The sequence below is a fragment of the Mus caroli genome, chromosome 8 (genome assembly GCF_900094665.2).
Source record: "Mus caroli chromosome 8, CAROLI_EIJ_v1.1, whole genome shotgun sequence".
In the NCBI taxonomy this organism is placed as follows: domain Eukaryota; kingdom Metazoa; phylum Chordata; class Mammalia; order Rodentia; family Muridae; genus Mus; species Mus caroli.
The window spans coordinates 553,630-567,283 of record NC_034577.1 but is presented as its reverse complement, the minus strand read 5'-3'; the positions used below and the strand labels follow the sequence as shown (position 1 = coordinate 567,283).

General features: G+C 45.2%; 1 protein-coding gene across 5 annotated transcripts in view; it reads left to right on the top strand.

The window, feature by feature from the left end:
* The first annotated feature begins 4,138 nt into the window (after positions 1–4,138).
* Positions 4,139–13,654, top strand: part of Fcer2 (Fc fragment of IgE receptor II) — a 12,456-nt gene continuing 2,940 nt past the window's right edge. The window contains exons 1-9 of one of the 5 annotated variants that reach the window (XM_021170386.1): positions 4,139–4,230; positions 6,841–6,943; positions 7,919–8,038; positions 8,232–8,285; positions 9,201–9,263; positions 9,468–9,530; positions 9,715–9,777; positions 9,885–9,947; positions 10,055–10,144. In XM_021170386.1, coding sequence (XP_021026045.1) covers positions 6,922–6,943; positions 7,919–8,038; positions 8,232–8,285; positions 9,201–9,263; positions 9,468–9,530; positions 9,715–9,777; positions 9,885–9,947; positions 10,055–10,144 — 538 coding nt within the window. In that variant the 5' untranslated portion in view covers positions 4,139–4,230; positions 6,841–6,921. Of the gene's footprint in view, positions 4,231–6,840; positions 6,944–7,206; positions 7,254–7,671; positions 7,735–7,918; positions 8,039–8,231; positions 8,286–9,200; positions 9,264–9,467; positions 9,531–9,714; positions 9,778–9,884; positions 9,948–10,054; positions 10,145–13,654 lie in introns of those variants that run through there. The other 4 variants (XM_029480793.1, XM_021170387.2, XM_021170388.2 and 1 more) reach the window with 4 other exon arrangements.

The window sequence follows — 13,654 nt, the reverse complement described above, 5'->3', positions numbered from 1 at the left end:
TGAGGTATAAGAAGCATACACAACACCACATGGACTGAACTGCAAGGAATAATGATCACATGACAAATAAAGGCAGGCCCATTAGAATAACATCCGTCTTCTCAGTGAAGACTCTAAAAGCCAGAAGGGCTTGGATGGATATTCTACAAACTCTAAGAGAACACAAATGACAGCTCAGAATACTATATCTAGCAAAACTATCAATCACAATAAATGAAGCAGGAGCAGGGAATGGGGAACAATTCATGATAAAAACCAGGTTTAAGAAATGTTTGTTTACCTACCAGTCCAGCTCTACAGAACGCACTTCTTCAGTTGGAAGAAGTTAACTGCACCCAAGAATATATAAGGAATAAATAGTCACAGAACAATAAATCAAAAGTGTGGGAGGGGCACACCATAACAACAAAATAACAGGAATCAGTAACTATGACTTATTGATAACTGTCAATATTATTTGCCTTAACTCCTCAATTTATAAAAACCACAGACTAAGTGGGGCAGTGGGGCAGTGGGGTAGTGGTGATGCACACCTTTAATTCCAGCACTTAGGAAGCAAAGGCAGGCAAATCTCTGAGATCAAGGCCAGCCTGGTCTACAGAGTGATTTCAAGGACAGCCAGAATGACATAGAGAAGCCCTGTCTCAAGGAGAAAAAAAAAAAAAAGACACACACTAATAGATTGGATACTAAAACAGGATCAATCCTTCTGCATCCAAAAGCCACACTTTAACATCGAGAATAGACATCATCTCAGGGTAAAAGGATAGAAAAAGATATCTCAAGCCAGGGAGCCCAATAAACAAGGTTGTATAGCTATTTTAATATCTGACAAAACAGACTAGACTTCAAACCAAAACTAATCAGAAGAGATAGGGAAGGACACTGCATACTCGTCAAAGGAAAAATCCACCAAAAGGACATTAAAATTCTAAACATTTATGCATCTAAGGGCACCTAAGTTCATAAAAGAAACACTACTACAGCTAAAATCCCATATTGACCCTCATACAGTGATAAAGTGTGATTTCAGTATCCCTTCCACACCAATATACAGGTCATCCAGACAAAAGCTAAACAGAGAAATGCTGACTTAAATTATGTCATAAATCAAATGGACCTAGCAAATATCTACAAAACATTTCACCCAAACACAAAAGAATATACCTTCATCTCAGTTATGCATGAACTTTCTCCAAAATTAACCACATACATTGGCACTAAACAATCTCAACAGTTACAAAAGAAATTGAAATAACACCCTACATCCTTTCTGACTGTCATGGGGTAAGGCTGAATATCAATACCAACAGAGACAACAGAAAGTTTACAAACATAGAAACTGAACAATGAATGCACTACTAATAGAAAATGGGTCAAGACAGAAATTAAGAAAGAAATTTAAAATGTTAGAACTGAATTAAAATAAAAAACAACACACCCAAAGCTTTGGGACACGATGAAGGCAAGTTCAATGTGCTAAGTGCCTTCATTAAAAAAAAAAAAAAAATTGGGAGATCTCTTTTTGTGTGTGTGTTTTGTTTGTTTGTTGGTTGGTTGGTTTTTGGTTTTTCAAGACAGGGTTTCTCTGTGTAGCCCTGGCTGTCTTGGAACTCACTCTGTAGACCAGGCTGGCCTCGAACTCAGAAATCTGCCTGCCTCTGCCTCCGAAGTGCTGGGATTAAAGGCGTGCGCCACCACCGCCCAGCAGGAGATCTCATACTAGTAACTTAACAGCATATGAAAGCTCTAGAATAACAAGAAAAGAATATCACCAAAAAAAAAGTAGATGGCAAGAAATGAAATCAATTAAATAAAAACAAAAAGAAAACAGTACAAAAAAAAATCAATGAAACACAAAGTTGGTTCTTTGAGAAAATCAATGAGATTAACAAATCTTTGGCCAAATCAACTAAAAGATGAAAAAATAAGATCCAAATTAACAAAATTAAAGACAAAAAATCAGGGCATAACAACTGGTACCAAGGAAATCCAGAGAATCATAAGGACATATTTTTAAAGCCTGTAGTCCACCAATCTGGAAAACCTAAAAGAAATAGATAGGTTTCTAGATATGTACCACCAGCCAAAGTTAAATTAATATCAAATAAGCAATTTTAAAATACTCAAAACCCATTCAGGCAGTGGTGGCGCACCCCTTTAATCCCAGCACTTGGAAGGCAGAGGCAGGTGGGTTTCTGAGTTCAAGGCCAGTCTGGTCTACAAAGTGAGTTCCAGGACAGCCAGGGCTACACAGAGAAACCCTGTCTCAGAAAAAAAAAAAAAAGGCTCAAAATACCTAGTGAAATAGAAGATATGATTAAAAGCCTTCCCCATCCCGCCAAAAACCAAAAAGTCAAAATATCTTTATTAGAAGATATTATTTTATGCATAAAAGACTAAAAAAACTAGGACACAACACAGCTGAAGAACATGTCCATTACAGTAGCAGGATACAAAATTAATACAGAAAATCAGTAGCCCTCCTAAATACAAATGACGAGTGGCCCGGGAAAGAAATCACAGAAACAGTATCTTTCACAATAGCCTCAAATAATATAAACTATCTTGGGGTGACTCTAGCCAAGAAAGTGAAAGACTTGTACGATAAAAGTTGAAGGAATTATAAATAGACTAAAGAAGATATCAGACAATAAAAAGATCTCTCATGCTTGTTGGTCAGTGAGATTAATAATGTGAAAATGGCCATCCTACCAAAAGCAATCTACAGATTCAAAGCAATCCCCATCAAAATTCTAACACAATTCTTCACAGATCTTGAAAGGACTATTTTCAGCTTCATGAAACACACACACACACAGAGGAGGTTATTGCTAAAATAACTCTGAATAATGAAAAAAGCCTGCAGGAGTATCACCATCCCTGATTTCTCAAGTTGTACTAAAATCTATAGTAATAAAAACAGCATGGGGGGGACCCATGGCTCTACCTGCATCCATAGCAGAGGATTGCCTTATCTTGCATCAATGGGAGGGCAGCCCTTGGTCCTGTGGAGGCTCAATGATCCAGCGTAGGGGAATGCTAGGGCAGTGAGGCAGGAATGGGTGGGCCGGTGGGGGAGCACCTTTTTAGAAGCCAGGGGTGTGGTGGGGGATAGAGGTTTATGGAGGGGAAACCAGGAAGGGGGACAACATTTGAAATGTAAATAAATAAAATAACCAATAAAAAATGTGGAAAAAAAACAGCATGGCATTTGGCACAAAAAAAAAAAAAAAACAGACATGTTGATCGATGGAATTCAACTGAAGACTCACATAAATCTACATACCTATAGACACTTGACTTTGATAGAGAAGTCAGAAATAGAAATACACACTGGGGGGTGGAGAAAACTATTGGCATGTCCCTCATCCCTTTTCTTTTTCTTCTGCCTTCTCCTCCTCTTTCTGTTCTGTATCTTTCTCATATATCTCTCTCCCCACTCTCCCTCCCTGTCCTCTTTCTCTTTGTTCACATCGCCTTTGTCTCTTTCTGTCTCTCACTCCTCTCTTCCTCTTCCCTCTCTCCCTCTGTCTCTTCTTTTTCTCGTTCTCTCACTCTTGTATTTCTCTCCCACACACCCCAATCTCTCTCCCTTTCTTATCATATCCTCCCTCCCTCCCTCTCTCTCTCTCTCTCTCTCTCTCTCTCTCTCTCTCTCTCTCTCTCTCTCTCTCTCTCTCTTTCGTATCTCTCTCACACATATACCTTTGCCCTTTTTCTTTCCCCCACTCTCCATCTCCCTCTTTCATTAGCTCACATGTCTTTCTTATACATCCTCTCTCCCTCCCTCTTCTCTTTTTCCCTCTCCTCTCCCCTCCTGTCTTTCCCCACAATCGTTCCACTTTCTCTCTATCTCTCTTCTCCCCCAACCACCCACACACACACAGAGATTCAGTCCACCACAGCTTTGATTCAGATCCAGGCTGTGCCATTTCCTTCCTTCTGCATTTCAAGAGTTCTGATTGGCATCGCTGACTCTCCAACAGTTTGCTTACCTGAGAAATAAAGGTAATAATAGCCCGGACTTCCCCAGGTTCTAGGGAGCACCAAAAAAGGCCTTGTGTGTGCTGTGGTCACCCAGGCGGTGAGCCCATAATTAGGTCTATAAAAATAGAAGCCATTAATGAGCTGCTCACAGAAGACTACTGTCTTCAACACACGAGCCTGAGCTACCTTAGCCAAGTGCCCCACATATTCCAGAAGGAGAAGGACAGACTTCAAGTTCAAGTGAGTTTGTATTTATATGTGGGTTACGTGTGTGTGTGTGTGTGTGTGTGTGTGTGTGTGTGTGTGTGTGTGTGTGTGTGTGGTATCTGTCTCTTTGTATCAGGAACTAGCTATGGGTACTGGATAACAAAGGTGCCTTGAAAGAAACTACCTTGCCCTAAGCCAAGAATGAGCCACAAGGAAGCCCAGCTGGCAAGCACAGGCAACGGTATGGACAGAATCAAGAGGCATATGGGTCTCAGCTTCGGTCCTATGGGCTTAGTCCTGGGCCTGAACCAGGCTTCTCCCTGGGTGAATGACCTGGTTTACTTCTTTACAAATGGAGTGAGCAACAATTTGACTCAATCTGTATGAAAAGCACAGTATAGGCACTAATTGATGCAAGGGGATCAATGCTTGTTTAATAAGATGCTGCAATCTAATTGCAGATTAAGATTTGTGGTTAAACTAGACAATGATCAGTGAAAGCTATTGTATGCCGTAGAAAGTTGTGTCCAAGGGGCAAGACTTCTCAGGTCAGAAAGACACTCTAGGAATGAGGTTTTGATACTCTGACTGTTAGAAGTCAACTCCCTCATAAACCCAAGTCACCAGACAGTGGAGCAACTGGAATACAAGATTCAGTGTTCCAGTGTCACCATATGTGTGTAGACAGATGGTTCACATTCTGGCACTTCAATTGCATGAGTTAGACTAACTCCCCCATTACCAGTCAGTGGTATACGGAGCATCTAATCCATGCTTTGCATACAAATAGGAGTCAAATTGCTGCTTCTAGGGCCCCAAATCATCTAGCTGCCCAGAGTGTGATGCCTTTAGCCTCTTCCTCTAATGGCAGAATCAGTTTAGGATGCTGTTAGGCAGAGAATAGCTACCCTACACCATTTTTTCCCTAAGGCTCAGAGAAAGCATGCAACCCGCCCTTAGTCATACAGCAAAGACAGTTGTTGACTGCTAGGCTTGCATGTGGTGTGCACCATTTTAAAGTCAAAGTGTAAAGAGCTCAGTTGGCTGTGTGCTTACTTTGATGCATGCATGAAGCCCTGGACTCCGTCTCTAGTACTACATAAACTGGACATGGTGGCACACACTTGAGAGGAAGAAGGAGGAGCGTCAGAAGTTCATTGATCTGGGCTATTCAAAACAAAACAAAACACCATCAGGAAGAGTTGAATTGAAACTGTATTTTAAATGTAAGAGCTGAAAAGTAGAGAGAAGGGCAGAAAATGCTATGGCACCATGGAGCCCTTAACCAAGACTGTACTCCGATCCAGTGGCATTCAGAGTGCTTATGGTGGAGGTTGCACACATTCAAAGTGGCATGTCACAACCCCATAGCATTGCTGAGTGTGCTGGACAAGGCTGGGAAGGAGGCTCAGTAGGTAAACTGCTTGCCCTGAAAACATGAGAACCCGAGTTCAGATCCCCAACACCTACAAAAACCCAGGCCCAGTGGTGTATGCCTGGAATCCCAATGCCAGTGAGGTGAACCTGAAAGGAACCTTAGAGTCCTGAGACTCACTGGTCTTCCTGCCTTGCCCAATTCACACACTCCAGGCCACTGAGAGAGCCTGTCTCAAAACAAACAAACAAACAAACAAAATACCTTCAGGGTAGGGGCTAGAGACAAGGTTCAATGGGTAAGCACTCTTAATGGGCAAGCAGCCCCCAAAGACAGATATATAGACAGATAGACAGACAGACAGATAGATTAGATGATAGATAGATAGATAGATAGATAGATAGATAGATAGATAGATAGATAAATGATAGATTATTAGATGATAGATAGATCCATCAATAGATGATAGATAGAGCAATAGATAGATAGATAGATAGATAGATAGATAGATAGATAGATAGATAGATAGGTAGATAGATAGATAGATAGATAGATAGATAGGTAGATAGATAGATAGATAGATAGACAGGGTAGATATATGATAGATAGAGATAGATAGATAGATAGATAGATAGATAGATAGATAGATAGATAGTAATGAAAGCAAGTCAGGCATTAAAGCAAGCGAGGCATGATCATACGCAAGCATGAAAGCAAGCCTGTAATCCCAGTGCTGGGCCAAGAAGAGGAGACAGGATTGCTCGTCTTGCTGGCTGCTAACCTGGGTCCAGGCTCAGTGATAGGCTTGCCTCAGGAAATAAAGTAGAAAGTGATAGAGACAGACCATGATGTCCTCTTCTGGCCTCTGCACACATGTGCACAGGTATGTACAATCATACACAGGCACGAGTTACAGCAGACATGCATACATACGTGCACACATGCATGTACCTGAATGAACACATGCATCCACACTGATGCTGAACATTCCCCTTTTACATTTAAGAAAGACATTTCTAGCTTAAATCAGCAGCTGATATTGGAAATGGATGAGCAATTGCTTTGTGCCTCCTGTGTGGTATGTTCTGGGTACTCAACTTGTGGTCTCAGGCTTCCAGATCACATTCATCTCCCAAGATCACCATATTTCATTTTAACTTGCGGACCAAACAAAATCAGCCAAGGCTTCCAGAACCTTCAAGTCCCAGATGCTGTCCTACACCCATAATGAGAGTTTGACACCTTGTCCTAATGTCCATTGAAACCAGATCACTTCCAGAGCTGTGAGTGACTAGTGCCTTGGCAGGTAGTGCATGCCTCATCACTGAAAGGATCCAAACAAGACTGCCATGGAAGAAAATGAATACTCAGGTAGGAAGATTCCCAGGTGCCAATGCTGGCACTCATTTTGCTCAGGAGAGGGGGTGGCTCTTCAGTCCCTCTTTACCCAAGAGGGTGAATTCCCAAGAAGGGGCAGGAGGTAGAGTAGAGTGGGGGTTGAGCACTGACTGGTAACCGTGGCACACAGCCAGGTGGAACAGGGAAATTCAAGGCCCCTCCTTTCTGTGACTCAACACCTTCCCAACAAAACTCAGCTCCAGCTGGACAGCTGGGGGTCAGAGAGAGTTGAAAGCCAATTTGAACGGGAACTTGGAATTCAGAATGAATTCTCAAAACCAGGGTAAGGAAGAACTGGGAACCTGCATGGGAAAACATCCAGACAGAGCTTGGGAGCAGCTCGGGTGTTAGGGTGAAGTCTGAAGAGTGTGTGTGGTATCTAGGGGTTGGATTTTGATATGGGGCAAGAATTGGGATGTGGTGTCTTATAACTAGGGAAGGGGCTCGGGGTTGGGGACAGATAGGAGAGTTGTTAGGGCTTGATAATCAAGGGAGTTGGGAATCAGAACCAACTAGAAAAAAGAGCATCCCTCTAGAGTTGAGACTTGGGGACCCATCGGTGCAAGAGAAAAGGGTGGGTCTCAGCTTCTGGCTCTAAGTCTGTCTCTCTGGAAATGACCTGGACTGAAGTCAGACCCATTGTTTTCTGGAGTGTGGACAGACTCTAGCTGGATAGGCAAAAGTCCAGAGAGGCAGACTCAGAGACACACAGATGAGACATACATAGACCAGCTAAGGAGAATTGATGGGCATGCACCATACGGGTAGACACAGTGATGGACAGTTTGCACATACAGAAAAAGAAGGAAGCTGGGTCCATTGAGACCCTCTGCTTCTGGCAGGGCTCTAAACATTTTCCTTGGGTGTTGAGACTGAGTGATGGGGAAACAGTTAGGGGTGGAGCCCATACCCACATGTGCCCATCAATATTCTCCATGCTACCAACAGGATACTGGGAACCTCCTAGAAAGCGTTGCTGCTGTGCAAGACGTGGGACACAGCTCATGTTGGTGGGGATGCTGAGCACAGCAATGTGGGCTGGCCTGCTGGCCCTGCTTCTTCTGTGGCGTAAGGACATCTGCAGCCCCGTAGCTCCTCAACCTGCTGAGACATTCTGCTCCCATCCCCATGCTACCTGCTCTCCCCATCTTCTATTTCACACCTTAATGTCTCCTGTCATCCAGCATCCCTGATCCACCTTCTACCCCTCAACACCAGCTGATAAATAACTGTCCTCCTTGTCTAATCCTCTTCCCCCTAGACTGGGAAACGGAGAAGAATCTAAAACAGCTGGGAGACACTGCAATTCAGAATGGTATGGAAGGGTCAAGATGGGTTAACAGAAGTGCGGGTTGGGATAGTCAGCTACTGTCATTTTCCTGCCGCTGACCACTGTGGGGGTTGCCTCAATGGTACCCTCTCCATAGGGAACCAATGGATAACCTCTATCTCGGTAGAAAACTTCTTCAAAATCTAGAGAAGCAAGGTTGTCTCTCATATGATATCTGCTCAGATGGCAGGGTTCACAAAACCACTTGAGCCTCCCTTTACCCTTCTGTACCATGGGTGTGAGCTACTAAGTGAAGAAAGAAAGAGAGAGAACACCTTGAAAGCTGGGGGTGCAGTTCAGTCGGCAAAGCACATGCCCTGGGTCCCATCCCCAGTGCTGAGTAACTGGGCACTGCAGTGCATACTTGTGACCCCAGCAATTGAAAAGTGGAGGCAGGAGGATAGAAAGCTGGAGTTCCAGACCAGCCTGAGTTACATGAGACCTGTCTTCAAAAATGAAAGAAAGAGAAAGGAAGGTGGGGAGGAAAGCCCTCAGAAAACATGGCTACTGCTCTCACATTTAATCCCAAAGGAAAAGGAGGACATACCTGATTGTTCAGTTCTAGCCTGTACCTCATGTGCTCCACCTCTCCCTTGCTTCAGGCAAAATGTATATATTCTAAAGTAAAGGCTGCAGTTATTGTGGTGATGTGAAAGAGGTCCCTGAACTGAGGGTTGGGGTGAAGTACAGCCCCAACCTTAACTGGATGCCTTAACTGGGTATGGGGGTGCAAGTGTGGCTGTTGTGTCAGGAGGTTGAGGCAGGAGGACTGCAAGTGTGAAAGCAGTATGAACTGCAAAGTGGGAAAGGAGAAAGAGGGAGGAAAGGGGGGAGGGATGTATGGAAAGTGGGTCTTTGTGATTCTTAAAAATACCTTTCTTCTTCCTCCCTCTGTCCCAGTCTCTCATGTTACCAAGGACTTACAAAAATTCCAGAGTAATCAGTTGGCCCAGAAGTCCCAGGGTGAGCCAGCCACCTCCTGTCAGTTTGGGTTGGGGAAGGAGAAAAAGGCTGAAATGGCCTTGGATAGTCAGTGGTGGTTATCCATGCATGCCCTGCTGCAAACCACACAGCAAAGAGACAGCCTTAGGGGCCATGGGGGAAGAGGTGGAGGCAGGGGACACTCTCCAGGAACCTTGTCATCACTGAGTTCTGCTCTATGGGCAGCTGTTCAGATGTCACAAAACTTGCAAGAACTTCAAGCTGAACAGAAGCAAATGAAAGCTCAAGGTAAGTCAGGATGGGAGGAAGCAGGAAGCCTCTCATCCCATCCCAAGAACCACATGGACATAGGGGGCTGGAGGACAGGGTCAGGATTGGGGGTGGGGGTGAAAGGAAGGAGAAGAGAGGGAGAGGAGGACCCATAAGCAGCATCTCAGGGTGACCACTCTGAGACCAGACATGAACCTTTCAGACTCTCAGCTCTCCCAGAACCTGAACAAACTCCAGGAGGATCTAATCAACGTCAGATCCCAGAGTGAGACATGGAAAGATCAGGGGAAATGGGGCAAACTGAGTGGGAAGGCGTGATGCTGGGAGATGCCAGTCAGTGTCTGAATCTGCACCAATATCCACACCTTTCAGACTCGGAACTCTCCCAGAACCTGAACAGACTCAAAGACGATCTAGTCAACATCAAATCCCTGGGTGAGACTTTATTGGCCAGGGGAAAAGGGCAAACCGAGGGGGAAGGAAGCAGTCCTTAGAGATGCCAGTCAGTCCCTGAATGCTGTACCCATCCCTGGTCTCTCTAGGCTTGAATGAGAAGCGCACAGCCTCAGATTCTCTAGAGAAACTCCAGGAAGAGGTGGCAAAGCTGTGGATAGAGATACTGATTTCAAAGGGTGAGCCCGACCTACCGTCAATGGTGTCCTGTAACCAAATACTATGACATTCTGTGTGTGCCAAGTGAGGTGTCTGTGCTGACACAATTGTGTGGCACGGTGTGACTGACTGAGGTTTTGTGTGATGTTCGTGGATCTGAGTTGATGTGGGGACCAAGACAGATAGGAACATAGAAGAACACCCTCTGCTGGTGGGGGTGAGGTCCACACTGCCTTCCTCCTCCAGGATAAAGCTAACCACCACTAGCTTTCCTCCATTCCAGTTGTCTGCCCAGCCAGGCAGGAAGACGTGGTCCTCAGGACAGAGGGACAGCTCCGTGTTGTGACCCCTGGAAGCAGCCTGAGGAGTTTCCTCAACTCTCTAGGGATCTCAACTCAAGTAAAACAGGATCTTTATCATTGATTCAGAAAAGAATTTCAGGACAATCCAATGTGATGAAGAATTGGAGTGAATTGAAGAATTCACAACTCCAATGTGAAGAATTGGAGTTTATCCAGAGAGATTTTAACAGGAATTTTTTTAATTATTTTTACATTTTATTTACTTTATGCGCATATATGCGTGGAGGAAATGCATGCCATGGCACGTGTGTGGAGGTCAGAGGACAACTTTCAGGAGTTGGCTCTCTCCTTCTACCACTTAGGTTCTGGCAAATGAACTCAGCTCTTCATACTTAGCAGCAAGCTTCTTTAGCCACTGAGACATCTACTAGCCCTCATGGAGAGGTAAGCGCAAGAGTTAAGAGAAAGAATGGGTCCTTAAGAAGGAAAGACAGAGCCAAGTGGGGGCTTCTCAGGCAGCAGCATCTTGCTCTCTCTAGTAATCATAGGTGGGATTTGGTGGGGTTTGAGGTTATCTTCAAAGGCCTGTTAAAGGGGTGTGTGTGTGTGTGTGTGTGTGTGTGTGTGTGTATGTGTGTGTGTGTGTGTTGGTGGCAATAGGGTGGGGATATGGGTGTGTATTGATATGTGTGTTTATGTGGGGGGGTGTATGTGGTGTAGGGGGGATGGGGAGATGTGTACATGCGGCATGGTACATGTATAGAAGTCAGAGGACAGTCTCAGGTGTCAGTCCTTGCCTTCCATCTTGTTTGAGATAGGATCTGTTGCTGTTATCCATTGCACATGCCAGGCTAGCTGGCTCACGAGTACCCAGAGGTTCTCCTGCCTCTGCCTCACACCTTGCCATGGGGTGCTAGGATTTCAGATTCACGCTGCCATGTCTGGTTTTAACCAGATCTGGGGATCCAAACTGAGGTCCTCATGCTTGCTCAGCCCAGTGAATTTAAATAAAGCCAGGGCAGTTCCCAAGAGGGTGACAATTGGCGAGGTGAGAGATCCACAGAGGTGCAAGAAGACAGGATGTTTTTTTACTGCAGACAGAACCAACAGTCTTGTTTGGTAGTCCTAGGACATAGTTGGCAGAGGAATGAAGTCCAACCTGAGATCATTGTTCACTGTTGTCTTAATATAAAATATCCATATGTGGAAAGAGTATAGAGATATCTGTGCATTGTCTCTATGCGGGCAGCCTTCAAAGCAAATGCTAAGTGTGCTGAAAGTCCTGCCTCTCTGCTGTGGAGAGGCTCCTGCCAGACTCCAGCATGAGGGGCTCCTTTCCTTTTCCATGTTCCCCTAATCCTGTAACATCTCCTCTCCTTCTGTGCCACCTCACCCTCTCCACAGCAGCCTCCCTAGGCTGACCCCCTCAGTGCTAAGGGACATCCCTAGACTGGCCCACTCAGTGCTAAGGGACATCCCTAGACTGGCCCACTCAGTGCTAAGGGACATGACTGAAACCTCCAGGGATAGCACAGATGGTAGAAATGTCAACCTCAGCAGGCCAACTAGCTTGCAGCAAAAGCCACTGCAGCACCTGTAACATGGGATAAAAATGAGGTTGCTGTGCCACCCTCCCTGAACCGGTGCCTCTTTGCCCTTGACTTTTCTCCTTTCCACTTCTGGAGAGTCCCAACGGCCCCACAGGGATAAGAGAAGGGGAAGGAAGTTTGCTTGGTCAGAAGGAGTTCCCATCCCCTGGGACATGTGGCTCTGGGGATCCCAGCAGAAAACCCCTGTGGTTTCTTGAGGTAGAGGATGAGGGGACTCTAGGTCATGGTCATTGCTCACAGACTTCCCACCACTTGCCCTTTCTCTTAGTACACTCCTGGGTATACACCACATACACAAATACAACACACCTCACATATACATACATATACACCACATGCACACCACACATATACATAACACACGTCACATATATACACACACACAACATACATCACACTACATACACACCTCATACATACATGCATCACACATACAGACCACAAACACACACATCACATACACACACACCACATCTACAGACCACATAAGCACACACCAAATATACACATACACAGACCACATCACACACAACATTCACATACCACACACAGAGCACACACGTACTACATACACATATACTCTCTCTGCTTCCTACCTCACCACAGGAGAACTAGAATTACTGATGCAGTCATCTACAAGATCCAAACTCGGCCCCGGTGCTCACTCGGTGCTTTACCCACTGAGGCATCTCCCACATACAAATCTGAGCTCAGCTCTGGGTCTCTGTCTCTCTCTGTCTTTCTCTGTCTCTCTCTCTCTCTCTCTCTCCCTGTCTCTCTGTCTCTTTCTCTCTGTCTCTCTCTGTCTCTCTCTTTCTCTCTCTGTCTCTCTGTGTCTGTGTGTGTGTCTGTGTGTATGGGTGTGTATGGGTGTGTGTGTGGGTGTTGTGTATGTGTGTGTGTGTATTGTGATGTGTGTGGAGGGTGTGGGTGTGTATATGTGGTGTGTGATGTGTTGGGGGGTAAGGGTGTATTGTGGTTTGTGTGATGTGAGGGGAGGTGGGTGTGTATTGTGGTGTGTGTGTGTGTGTGGTATGGGTGTGTATGTGGGTACATATGTGTGGTGTGGTGTGTGTCTGTGTGTGTGAGGTATGTGTTTCTATCCCTCCCTGCCTCCCTCCTTTACTTACTCTTTTCATTCCTTTCCTTTTGATTTTTTTCAAATATCCTTTGAATAGCTTTAATATCTATTTTATTTTTAATTATGAGGCAGGGGTGTGGGTACTGTGTAAGTGAGTTCTGAGTTTCACATCTGCCGAGACCAGATGCAAAGAGCTGGAGTTACAGGCAGGTGTGAGCGGTCTGATGTGGGTACTAGGAACAGAACCTGAGTCCTCTAAAAGAGCAATACATGCTCTTAATTTCTGCTTTGACTGACTGGGGTCTGTAGGGGTGGTGCTGAGGCTAAAGTGTCTGTGGGGGTGAGGTAGGTGAGGTCTCTGTGGAGCTGGAAGGTAGCTGAGGTATCTGGGGGGTGAGGTAGGTGAGGTGTCTGTGGAGCTGGAAGGTAGGTGAGGTATCTGGGGGGTGAGGTAGGTGAGGTATCTGGGGGGTGAGGTAGGTGAGGTATCTGGGGGGTGAGGTAGGTGAGGTGTCTGTGGGGGTGAGGTAGGTGAGG